Source organism: Melanerpes formicivorus, unplaced genomic scaffold (assembly GCF_026170545.1).
Source record: "Melanerpes formicivorus ecotype bairdi unplaced genomic scaffold, bMelFor1.0.p_v2 SCAF_205, whole genome shotgun sequence".
Taxonomy (NCBI): domain Eukaryota; kingdom Metazoa; phylum Chordata; class Aves; order Piciformes; family Picidae; genus Melanerpes; species Melanerpes formicivorus.
In genome coordinates this window covers 328,296-341,595 of record NW_027142557.1, presented here as the reverse complement: position 1 = coordinate 341,595, position 13,300 = coordinate 328,296, and the positions used below count along the sequence as shown (strand labels likewise).

At 44.8% G+C, this 13,300-nt stretch overlaps 1 protein-coding gene across 4 annotated transcripts in view; it reads right to left on the bottom strand.

Moving 5' to 3' along the window:
• RPS6KC1 (ribosomal protein S6 kinase C1) overlaps positions 1–13,300 on the bottom strand; it is a 140,058-nt gene that overhangs the window by 105,978 nt on the left and 20,780 nt on the right. For all 4 annotated transcript variants that reach the window (XM_068169595.1, XM_068169596.1, XM_068169598.1 and 1 more), the window contains 2 exons: positions 8,653–8,768; positions 4,994–5,087 (listed from right to left, as the gene is read on the bottom strand). In XM_068169595.1, coding sequence (XP_068025696.1) covers positions 4,994–5,087; positions 8,653–8,768 — 210 coding nt within the window. The remainder of the gene's footprint in view (positions 1–4,993; positions 5,088–8,652; positions 8,769–13,300) is intronic.

The window sequence follows — 13,300 nt, the reverse complement described above, 5'->3', positions numbered from 1 at the left end:
ACACCCTTCCAATTGTGACAGTGCTATTAGATTTGCCTATTTTCAGTGCCTCTGAGGTTAAAAACCAAACCATGAGTGCTGGCTTTGGGGTAGCTAAATCAAACCTCAGCATTGCAACTCCCCTAATAACAACAGCTGCAGTGCTTCAATGCCTGTCCCTCGCTGCTCCGAGGATTTACAGGTAAGCGAGACTTAAAGCGGGGGTTTGTTCAAAGCTGGGACCCACACACCCAGAAAATAAATAACTAAGTAAAAAGAAGCCAGCTTCCAGTCTCCAAAATGTCATTCCAGAACAGTACCCTGCGTGAGACATATGGAGCAAGCCACGGATTTGGCAGTGCCACCTGGATATCAAGTAGCAGTTTGTTTTATCACCTTGGCACATGTACCCACTGAGGCAATAAAACAGGCAACAAGGTCAAGACGTTCAGTTGTTTGCACACAGAGAAAGTAAATTCTGAGGTAAACCCTTGTGTCTGATTTCTTCTGTGGCATCAACAGAGTGAAGAGTTCATCCACATTAAATTCTGAGGTAAACCCTTGTGTCTGATTTCTTCTGTGGCTGTGGCATCAACAGAGTGGAGAGTTTATCCACATTACCACGTTAAATTCTGAGGTAAACCCTTGTGTCTGATTTCTTCTGTGGCATCAACAGAGTGAAGAGTTTATCCACATTACCAAGCAAAATGTTCTGACTTCAAACAGTAAGTTGCAGTAGCAAAGAGCTGAATCAAAGGCAACTAGCTCAAGTTTTATCTTTGATTTTGCAACTGTGTTTGGATGGAGTTTGCAGTTTATGGAAGAGGAGTAAGAAAGTACTGTGGAAATACTGCTTCTTTAAATGCAAGAAGCCCCTTCAATGTGAGTGAAAGGGAAAAGACATGAAGGAGAACAGATTACTAGCCACTCTTTGAAAAGCAAGGGATGGGGCTACCTAGTGATAGGAGACCATTTGAGCTAAGGGGGTGCAGGCCATCCAGACTAGATGAGTAAGAGTACATCCACACAGCAGATTTCAGACAAATGCAAGTTCCCCTCCTTCCAGTACAAATAAAACCACATTTGCTCTCCTCTTGCAACCAACCTGACCAGAAGCTTTATGAACACAGCTAGGACAGCCCAGAGCCTGAGCTAATAAACTCTCCTTCAGGTGAGATTTAGACCCCAGGTCTGGCAACACATAGCCACAGTCATTGGAATTCCAGTCAGCCTAAGGGGTAGAATCTGAACCACATATGCTTATTTCTGCTAAGATAACAAGGTAGAACAAAGTGGGAGGGGGGGTGGAGCAGGAAGGGAATTTAAAAATTAAATAGACATGAACCTCCCAGTACATTTCTCTAAAGAATTTAGCAACTGGCACAGAAAGACTTTTGGAGAGAGAGTTGGACATTTGAACATTATCCCATGCCCAGAGAGGAAGACAAAGTGACTGTTTGTCAGGAATACTAGATGAGTATCATGATGCTGAAATGAAATATCAATTCCTGTACTTTTCTCTGCCTAGTGTGATTTCATTTGGGATATGAAGACTAAATGACATTTCTAAAACTTGCTGGAAAGCCTGGGCAACCTGGCCTCTGGGAAAGCAACCACCAACAGAACAAGAAGACACCACCTCAAGCTGCGCCAGGGGAGGTTTAGGCTGGATGTTAGGAAGAAGTTCTTCCCAGAAAGAGAGATTGGCCATTGGAATGTGCTGCCCAGGGAGGTGGTGGAGTCACCATCACTGGAGGTGTTTAGCAAGAGCCTGGATGAGGCACTTGGTGCCATGGTTTAGTTGATTAGATGGTGTTGGGTGATAGGTTGGACTTGATGATCTCAAAAGTCTTTTCCAACCTGGTTAATTCTATTCTGTCCTGTGAAAGCATGAACTGCCAAGCTGCTTTTACAAGCAAGATATTTATTGCTTCTTTTGGTACAAACACATTTCTGATGCCACCAGTTTGCATCTTCTACCACTAACGTGCACAGCTTCTGCAAAATGAACTTTGTCTGAAAAGAACAGATAAAAAGTGAGAAAACACAACACACCCTCATAAGCAAACACCAGCAGCTAGTAAGGAATGGGCTTGATACTTGTTTCTACAACAGCCTGAAGGAACGGTGCCCACGTGGAAGCCCTTGAATGCACACAAAAACTAACAGGGTGAGCTAACCACCGTTAACCACCGCAATCAAGACTGGGACAAATTAAGACGCAGGCAGGATGCCCTGAGGAGAGGCAGGGAGAGAATTCAGAGCCGAGTACTGCCAGTGCCATCTAGAGGCCTTAAAGACAGATGTTTCCTGTTCCTAGTCCCGCCGGGCCCAAAATCTGGTTTCAAACATAAGAAAGTAAGAGCTGGAAGACACTTAGGGGATTCAGAAAATGCAACTCCCCAGAAGTCACATTCAGCATCTGGAAATCTTGCACTTAAGAGTTGTTACAAGTCTTTCCTAGAAGCACTCCAGCCAATATAGAAGAAGGGTATCAAAGAATCTTTCTATTCTTTTTTTGCTTTTCAATATTTCATCTCACATAAAGGAAGTGGTTTTCTCCTTCCTCAAAATGAGGCCTTTATGTGAATGAAGAAGAGAGACATTCACATTAAGCATTATAGAAGCACTTTTTGTCTTTTACAAGGCACAGTACAAAGTGAGTGCAGAGTCAGGAGCTGGAATGTTGAATTTCACAGAACTGAGGCCCTCTTAAAATTAGTTACCAGTATTTATCATAACTCCCCTCTGTAATTAAAAAGCTCTAGACCTCTCCTTACATAGCACAAACAAAAACTACTGTGGAGGCATTAGTTTGTTAACACAGAAGATACTATAAACCCAAATGCAGAATTCAGTGCCCATGTGGAATGCATTCTACAACTAACCACAAAGTTGTTGACACAGAGAGAGATCCCAGTAGCAGGTCAGACAGCCTCAAGCAAAAAAAATACACCAGCCAGGGACTCACCACTAGAAAACACAAGCAGCTCTCGTTATTCATGAAGAGTTTTACCAAAGCAAGTTCTATTCCAGACAGACCTGAGTAAACTACATAGCTAAGAAAATAAAACAAGCACTCCCAAACAAGCTCGATACATGTTTGTGTAACACTCTGCATAATTTATACAGGAGTGTAAAACACTTCCACAGGAAAATTCTAGGGATTGGAAAATAAACTCTGGAAAGTCACAAGGACCCAAGCATAACTCAGAAATACATAAATACCTACAAGATTGCATGGTACATGGCATGGGGCTTAAGCCAGCTCAGGCTGCAGAGGCAGGCATGCCAGAAGTCCCAGCACAGTATTCGGGCTGACAGACCCTACCTTACATGTGTATTGCTCTCTACAACTACCTGAAGGGAGGTTGTAGACAGGCAGAGGTTGGTCTCATCTCCCAGGCAACCAGCAACAGAACAAGAGGACACAGTCTCAGACTGCGCCAGGGGAGGTTCAGGCTGGAGGTTAGGAGGAAGTTTTACACAGAGAGAGTGATTGCCCATTGGAATGTGCTGCCCGAGGAGGTGGTGGAGTCACCATCATTGGAGGTGCTCAGGAGGAGACTTGATAGGGTGCTTGGTGCCATGGTTTAATTGATTAGATGGTGTTGGATTGGTTGATAGGTTGGACACAATGATCTTGAAGGTCTCTTCCAACCTGGTCTGGTCTATTCTATTCTATTCTACTCTACTACTACTTTGTGCAAGCGAAGGGCCACTACAATTAATGAAGAGATGGTAACCAAGCCAGCATGGACATCTTCACACTGTGGTAAGAAGATGTAACATCAAAAAAAAGGACACAGCCTCCACTAGCACAGCACAACCAGAAATCTTCAGCAAGTTAAAGGAAGGGGTTTCCAGCTGAACCAGAGCACACACTGGCTCTAACACACAACCACTAAAACTTCCAAGAATAGGGAGTTCATTTCAGCATTTTTTTTTCCTTAAGAGAATTAAGCAACTGGCTTTCAACTCCAGCCCTGCAGTAGGCTTTAACATTCACCACTACCAAATGCTTGATCCAGAAGACAAACTTTCAAAATGCAATACCAACTCTCTCTGGATTTTACCAAGCATGATGACACCCAGAGCATGAACAGCTGAATGGCAACCCTCTGAAATGAACAGGGCAGCTCAAATCCTAGACTGTTTTTTGTGTTTAATGCTGTCATCTTTGTAGATCAACCTCAAAATAGTTTTTAAGTTCTCTGGGCATCTTAACACTTAGGTCATGATGAGTAGTGAACATTACAGCACTGTTTGCCCAGCCTTTTGGAAGCAAGCAGGACTATAAACCAGGGAGTTCATAGAATCAATAAGGTTGGAAAAGACTTCAGAGATCAAGTCCAACCTATCACCCAATACCTCATGATGAACTAAACCATGGCTTCAAGTGCCACATCCAATCCCCCGCTGAACACCTCCAGGGATGGTGACTCCACCACCTCCCTGGGCAGCACATTGCAATGGCCAATCTCTCTTTCTGGGAAGAGCTTTCTCCTCACCTCCAGCCTAAACCTTGAGTCTAACCTTCCCCTGGCACAGCGTGAGACTGTGTCCTCTTCTTCTGGTGCTGGTTGCCTGGGAGAAGAGACCACCCCCCACCTGGCTACAACCTCCCTTTGGGTAGTTGTAGAGAGCAATAAGGTCTCCCCTGAGCCTCCTCTTCTCCAGGCTAAACAACCCCAGCTCCCTCAGCCTCTCTCCTCATAGGGCTTGTGCTTGAGACAGCAACTAAGAGCAGCTCTTTTTGAGCAACAGAGCATGAGGGCTTCTAGAATGGACTAGACAAATTCCCAGAAAACTTTCTGTTAGAAGTAAATCTCCAGCAACATGAACATTGCTCTGCTGAGCTCAACTTCTCTTTGTTAATCCCAGCTCCTGCATTTCTGTAACACCAAGCAAATGGCAACTGGATGACAATGCTCCTATAAATATGGCACTTGCCATTTACTTGTTGCTGCAAAGCAGATGACACTAGAAGATTACATGAGGAAAGAAAGCAAACCTTCAGAGCTGCAGTCAGACAGGTTGTCAGTCAGAGGGTCAGACAGAGGCTCAACAGGACCGATCAGTTCAGACCCATCATGCACCTCCCCACCCTGCAAAGAAAGAAGAAAAGGAATTATTTAGCTGCTCTGCTCCATGGAAAGTCTCATTATATAGAAGTGACAGTCAAAATCAAACCTTCCTAACATTACTTTAGCATTAAGGCACTTAATTGAACTGTTTTAGCTTGCAAAATTAAACATGAACTTTGATGAGGCCAAGTCTGGGTGCCACAGACTGTCTAAGGTCTAAACAGCTAGCCTACCGCAACCTCAGAGTCCTGAACCACACAGGCTGCAGCATGTCTGTCTGCAAACCCTAAACAAGGAGAGAACAGCATCACTCCTGCTCTCTTGCAGTACATGCAATTTGTACCCTTCAGTGGTGTTCCCAAGCTCAGCAGATCCCTCACTCAGGAGTGTTTGTCATCAAACTAATGTCCCACCTATAACCTGCTATCTTGAGTTCAGTCATAGTCAAGATTAGACAAACAGAGCAGACAAGGCCATCCCAGCATACAAGAGGAACATTATTCCCTCCAAAGCCTGAAGGGAATCAAAGGTAAATGAAATAACAACAGGAAAAATTAATTGCACTAGAAACCACCTAAATGTTTGGGGGTTTTTAAACTTCTGCTTTACATCAGGTGTACATTTTCCACACCAGTTAATAGAGACTGCACCACCTTCACAGCAGCACTGCAAATGGGCATTGCTAATCTGCCTTGAAACAGTCCACTGCGTTTTCACACCGGCCAGCCTTGCTTTTCCCAGAGTCTATATTCCATAGGCACACCCAACACTCCCTGCAGCTGTTTCTAAGGCTTCACTGTCCAAGTCTCTCTCTCTCCATGGCTATTTGCACAAAAATCTGAAAGGGAACACAACTACCTAAGAGCACAGCTAGTGTCTGATCAAAACCTAAGGCAATCTGGCAGGAACACATGACACAACATTGGCTAACAAATAAGCCTAAATCAGCACATTTGCATAGCTCCTCTTGTAGGTAGATATAGTTGCTCCTACAAAAATTCATGTCTTTCTCATTTTATTTACTTGCCCCTACAAAAATTCATGTCTTTCTAGTTTTATTGCCTCCCCTTGCAAAGCCAGAAGATGGAAGGCTAAAACTAACACTTTTGCTAAGCATAGAAGGGAGCTCTGAAGAAATAACCCAAACCACAGAGGTATTCCTGAAGAACTGAAAAAGTGCAAATCCAAATAAACTGAAAAGTAAAATATTCCATCTCCCCCTCACTGTTGCCACCAAAGCTTAGAAGTCAATTGTTTCATATATTTAACAAGAAGTCTGCAATAGCTGCATAATGAAAACGAGTGAAGACTCTCAAGCTTCACTGTAACTCTGCTTCTGCATTTCCTTAAGTCCTGAGAGTTACTGTCATGTCCACATGTAAATTTATGCCTACATGATTGCAGAATGTTGGACTAAGCTACTGGAAATAAAGAGGTTTGAAGGAACTATTGAAAATTAGTTGCTTTTAGAGGTACCAAAGAGGAAGTCAGGATCAATGTACAGTCCTAAAATCTGGTTTGGAGAGGGCTTTTCACACCATCATACAAGCAGCACAATTCACTAGTTAAAGGCACAATTTGCAGCAACAGACCTCACTCCATAACAGGCCATACGAAAACAGTCTAACCAGTCTCCATTCCTTTTGTTTGAAACTATGTCTGCATAAAATACCATAGTGGGGGGACAATATTTTTCTGAGTTTCACCTGGATTTCACATCACAGGGGTTGAGGTTTTTTCATCATTCAATAAACAAAACTTCCAAAAGCCTTCCCCTGAAGTTCCTGTAAAACTTTCCACTTGGCAGAGGTGTGGGGTTTTTAAAAGCCACATTTCTAGAGGGAATGGAGAAGTCCCAGTCACTTCACAAAGCACATCAGATGAGCTCACTGGCACTCCATTGTTCATAAAGCAAAGCAGAATCAGCACTACATTTGACTCAGACAGGTAAGAAGAGCAAATAAAGGGGTTTGAAGGAACTATTGAAAATTAGCTGCTTTTAGAGGTACCAAAGAGGAAGTCAGGATCAATGTATGGTCCTAAAATCTAGTTTGGAGAGGGCTTTTCACACCATCATACAAGCAGCACAATTCACTGGTTAAAGGCAAAATTTGCAGCAACAGACCTCACTCCATAACAGGCCATACGAAAACAGTCTAACCAGTCTCCATTCCTTTTGTTTGAAACTATGTCTGCATAAAATACCATAGTGGGGGGACAATATTTTTCTGAGTTTCACCTGGATTTCACATCACAGGGGTTGAGGTTTTTTCATCATTCAATAAACAAAACTTCCAAAAGCCTTCCCCTGAAGTTCCTGTAGAACTTTCCACTTGGCAGAGGTGTGGGGTTTTTAAAAGCCACATTTCTAGAGGGAATGGAGAAGTCCCAGTCACTTCACAAAGCACATCAGATGAGCTCACTGGCACTCCATAGCTCATAAAGCAAAGCAGAATCAGCACTACATTTGACTCAGACAGGTAAGAAGAGCAAATAAAGGGTTTTGAAGGAACTATTGAAAATTAGCTGCTTTTAGAGGTATCAAAGAGGAAGTCAGGATCAATGTACAGTCCTAAAATCTGGTTTGGAGAGGGCTTTTCACACCATCATACAAGCAGCACAATTCACTAGTTAAAGGCAAAATTTGCAGCAACAGACCTCACTCCATAACAGGCCATAAGAAAACAGCCTAGCCAGTCTCCCTTCCTTTGGTTTGAAACTATAAATGTCTGCATAAAATACCATAGGGGGGGACAATATTCTTCTTAGTTTCACCTGTATTTAACATGACAAGGGTTGAGTTTTTTCATCATTCAATAAACAAAACTTCCAAAAGCCTTCCCCTGAAGTTCCTGTAAAACTTTCCACTTGGCAGAGGTGTGGGGTTTTTAAAAGCCACATTTCTAGAGGGAATGGAGAAGTCCCAGTCACTTCACAAAGCATGTCAGATGAGCTCACTGGCACTCCATAGTTCACAAAGCCAAGCAGAATCAGCACTACATTTGACTCAGACAGGTAAGAAGAGCAAATAAAGGGGTTTGAAGGAACTATTGAAAATTAGCTGCTTTTAGAGGTACCAAAGAGGAAGTCAGGATCAATGTATGGTCCTAAAATCTAGTTTGGAGAGGGGTTTTCACACCATCATACAAGCAGCACAATTCACTGGTTAAAGGCAAAATTTGCAGCAACAGACCTCACTCCATAACAGGCCATAAGAAAACAGCCCAGCCAGTCTCCCTTCCTTTGGTTTGAAACTATAAGTGTCCACATAAAATACCATAGGGGGACACAATATTTTTCTGAGTTTCACCTGGATTTCACATCACAGGGGTTGAGGTTTTTTCATCATTCAATAAACAAAACTTCCAAAAGCCTTCCCCTGAAGTTCCTGTAAAACTTTCCACTTGGCAGAGGTGTGGGGTTTTTAAAAGCCACACTTCTAGAGGGAATGGAGAAGTCCCAGTCACTTCACAAAGTGTGTCAGATGAGCTCACTGGCACTCCATAGTTCACAAAGCCAAGCAGAATCAGCACTACAGTTGACTCAGACAGGTAAGAAGCAAATATTTCTGCAAATGCTAACAAACCTTAAAGAACTCTTCAAGTTGTTTGCTGTTATAGAGAGCAGGGATATTGGCAGAAAACTGCAAGAGATCTTCAGCACATTGCCTCCTTTCTTCAATCACCGTCTCATCAAACCGCCCTGGAATAGACACAGAGATTGAATAGGTGGAGCAGCAACCACACATTTATTTTGCAGTAACAACTGTCATCAAACAAACAAACAAACCCCACCAAAAAAACCCCACACAAAACACCAAGACAAAAGCAACCTTCTGGAGACAATGCCCTGAGTCTATGCAAGTCATTCCAACGCTTCAGGAGGACATAGCAGATCTTCAAACTCATTTGTCCCTAGAGTCCCGTCTTCCGCAAGCCGCTCGGATGATGAAAGCTGGCAGCTACAATAAGCATCCTTCACCCCCTCATCGTAAGAATATGTGAGGCAACACTCTTGATTAGCCAAGAGACGCTAACGGATGTCCAGTGTTGTCTAACAACAAATGATACATGCACAATTTGACAACATGCCAGTCAGTGTCAGCCTTGATTACGGCCCAAATCCTGTAAGGAGCTGAGCAATCTTCACGTATTCTCAAGAAGAGCGCACAACGTGAGCGGAGAGTAAGCAAAGAATTGCTAAAAGCCCCCAAACGGATCATCAATTCCAAGGTGCCATGTGTGGAAGAGAGACAAGACAGAGGGGAGATGGTGAAGCCCTGCTACCAGGCACTGAAACTTTTCTCTGAAGTAGCTCCACGCAGACAGAGTCTCATCTCCTGGATTCAAGAGGCAAGCAGAGCTGGGAAGCAGCTTATTTACTCAAAGGTGTGATTCTTCTCTTCTCCCCTACCCAGCACCCAAGACGTTCCAATTAGAGGGGGAAAAAAAACCCCAGAGTTAAAAAAAAAACCACGATCCAACAGTTCACTTGAAGAGATCTGCTTCTCCAGAGAAAACCCTTGGATTGCTACCTTAAACCCACATTCTTCACAATGGCACACAACTTGTTTTAGCTTTTCATAGCAACATCACTTTGTTGTTGAAACAGTCGCAAGTTTACAAAAGGCAAAGGGTAGAGGTTAACAGTAATAATTGGAGTGGAACAGAACAGATACTGGAACAGCTATACAGAGGGCTGGGAAAGATAAGTTCAAGAAACAGTATTGCTGTAACAGCAGGACCAGAAAAATAAGAACCACCTGTGACAGCTCTGTGGCATTAACCTTTGAAGAGGACAAAAGAAACACCGAACACAGAGGCAAAATTCATTTATACCGGGACTAAGCGAAAAAACTAATCCCGTAAGAAAGTATCAAAGCTGGATTCCATCCTGAAATTCTTCAAGTAAATAGCTCCTGCCCATGTGGCACCAGCAGAAAAAAAAAAGCAGCAAATAAAACTAGAAAGACACTCACATACTCACAAGATCACAAACAAAGCTTCTGTGGGTTTGTCCATGAAAAGGAAAGCAAAGCCATCGTTGGGCTAATTTTCAGCCGGACCATCGCCGTGATTTGTTCACCCTTCCCTTTCAGCTGCACAAGATTTAGCAGCCACACAAAAGAGCAAGCAACAAGCAAGCAGAAAGAAGGTAATTGCAATGCTGCCACGTTGGGTGGTAAGACTTGAATCGGGCTCTATTAAACTGATCAAACTTCTTACAGCTTCAGAGCAGCACTGGGGGGGCATTAGGGCTTGTATTCAATCCGCACAAAATAGAACATTATGGGGGAAAAACAACCTCCCTCAAGCACAGCAGCACAGGCCAGTTAAATGGACTATAAAATAACAGCAACACAACAACAGAAAATCATTGCAAAGAAGTAAACACCTAACAAGGCCAGAAACAGGTAAACCTTTGCAAGAAAGCAACTCCATACAGTATTTTAGCTTGTTCCTCGTGGATCTTTAGATGCTCTAATTCATCAAACCAAATTAAACTTCATTTTCCTCATCCACAACTTGTCAGGACTTCCACTGAGCACCAGATATATGAGGGCATTGAGTTGATCATCAGTAAGTTTGCAGATAACACCAAGCTGGGGGCAGAAGTTGATCTGCTGGAGGGTTGAGAGGCTCAGCAGAGGGACCTCGACAGGCTGGACAGATGGGCAGAGTCCAACAGTACGAGATTGAACACATCCAAGCGCCAGGTTCTGCACATTGGCCACAACAACCCCATGCAGTGCTACAGGCTGGGGTCAGAGTGGCTGGAGAGCAGCCAGGCAGAGAGGGACCTGGGGGTGCTGGTTGATGGTAGGCTGAACATGAGCCTGCAGTGTGCACAGGCAGCCAAGAGGGCCAATGGCATCCTGGCCTGGATCAGGAACAGTGTGGCCAGCAGGAGCAGGGAGGTCATTCTGCCCCTGTACTCAGCACTGGTTAGCCCACACCTTGAGTCCTGTGTCCAGTTCTGGGCCTCTCAGTTTAGGAAAGATACTGGATACTGAGTTACTGGAAGGTGTCCAGAGAAGGGCAGCAAAGCTGGGGAGGGGTTTGGAGCACAGCCCTGTGAGGAGAGGCTGAGGGAACTGGGGTTGCTTAGCCTGGAGAAGAGAAGGCCCAGGGGAGACCTTCTTGCTCTCTACAACTACCAGAAGGGAGGTTGTAGACAGGCAGAGGTTGGTCTCTTCTCCCAGGCAGCCAGCACCAACAAGAGGACACAGTCTCAGGCTGCACCAGGGGAGGTTCAGACTGTATGTTAGGAGAAAATTCTACACAGCGAGAGTGATTGCCCATTGGAATGTGCTGCCCGGGGAGGTGGTGGAGTCACCATCACTGGAGGTGTTTAGAAGACTTGATGGGGTGCTTGGTGCCATGGTTTAGTTGATTAGATGGTGTTGGATGACAGGTTGAATGTGATGATCTTGAAGGTCTCTTCCAACCTGGTTTATTCTATTCTATTGTTCCAGACTACACCAGCACCAGCACCATCATGCTGATGAGTGTTCACTGACTGTCCAGGCAGCTGCAGACTCATGGGTGTGAGCCAAGCCCATGGTGGCACCACAGCACACACACCCTTCTTACTCAGCTGCTGCTTCACAGACTTTGCAGGAACAATCACATTTGCAACTGCCTTCCCTCCCGAATTTAGCTGATACTAAGCAGATGAGTAAGAAGTTTGAATTCCTGACAGAACAATTGCACAAGCCTTGGGGGTTATTTAGGAAGCTGAGCTAAAAAAAATTAGTAAAAAAAAAAGTCTGGACAGAGCTGGTGAAACATGAGTCACTGTCACGTTTTGCAGCTCATCAGCATCCTGATGCACTATCAGGACAGCTACTTAAAGAACATTGGGGGAAGGAAGAACATAATTCAGCCCTGTTTTTTTCAGGCTATCTGGCACCCTGCTGACAGTTTCATTTGCTGCCTAACTCTCTCTTCCTCTCCCTTTCTTTCATAGCTTCAAGCAATATTGTACTGCCCAACAGTTTCATCTTCATCCTTCTCAGTCAGATGTTCAGAGGTGCCTAGGACACCCAGCTGACAATTCAGACATTCCTATTACCAAGTCCTCCTGAACATGAGCCAGCAGTGTGCCCAGGTGGCCAAGAAAGCCAATGGCATCCTGGCCTGCATCAGGAATAGTGTGGCCAGCAGGAGCGGGGAAGTCATTGTGCCCCCATACTCAGCACTAGCTAGGCCACACCTTGAGTCCTGTGTCCAGTTCTGGGCCACTCAGTTTAGGAGAGATACTGAGTTGCTGGAACGTGTCCAGAGAAGGGCAACAAAGCTGGGGAGGGGTCTGGAGCACAAACCCTATGAGGAGAGGCTGAGGGAGCTGGGGTTGCTTAGCCTGGAGAAGAGGAGGCTGAGGGGAGACCTTCTTGCTGTCTACAACTCCCTGCAGGGAGGTTGTAGCCAGGTGGGGGTTGGTCTCTTCTCCCAGGCAAGCAGCACCAGAACAAGAGGACACAGTCTCAAGCTGTGCCAGGGGAGGTTTAGGTTGGATGCTAAGAAGAAGTTCTTCCCAGAAAGAGAGTTGTTAGCCATTGGAATGTGCTGCATGGGGAGGTGGTGGAGTCACCATCACTGGAGGTGTTTAAGAAGAGCCTGGATGAGGCACTTGGTGCCATGGTTTAGTTGATTAGGTGGTGTTGGGTGATAGGTTGGACTTGATGATCTCAAAAGTCTTTTCCAACCTGGTTAATTCTATTCTATTCTAAATCAACATTAGCTTCAGAATTACTTATATATCTTAGACACATGGAAACATCATTACAGGGATCATGTCCTCCCTGGAAATCCATGAGGAGTTAGTTCGGGACCTGCTGAGCCACTTGGATATCCACAAGTTCATGGGACCAGATGGGATCCATCCTAGGGTGCTGAGAGAGCTGGCAGATGTGCTAGCTAGGCCACTCTCCATCATTTTCCTCCAGTCCTGGCTCACCGGTGAGGTCCCAGATGACTGGAAACTGGCCAACGTGGTCCCCATCCACAAGAAGGGTCGGATGGAGGAACCTGGAAACTCCAGGCCAGTCAGCCTGACCTCAGTGCCAGGGAAAGTGATGGAGCAGACTCCTGGCGGCAATAACTGCGCACCTGAAGGATGGCCAAGGGCTCAGGTCCAGCCAACATGGATTCAGGAAGGGCAGATCCTGCCTCTCCAACCTGATCTCTTTCTATGATCAGGTGACTGCCTGGTGGATGTGGGGCAGGCTGTGG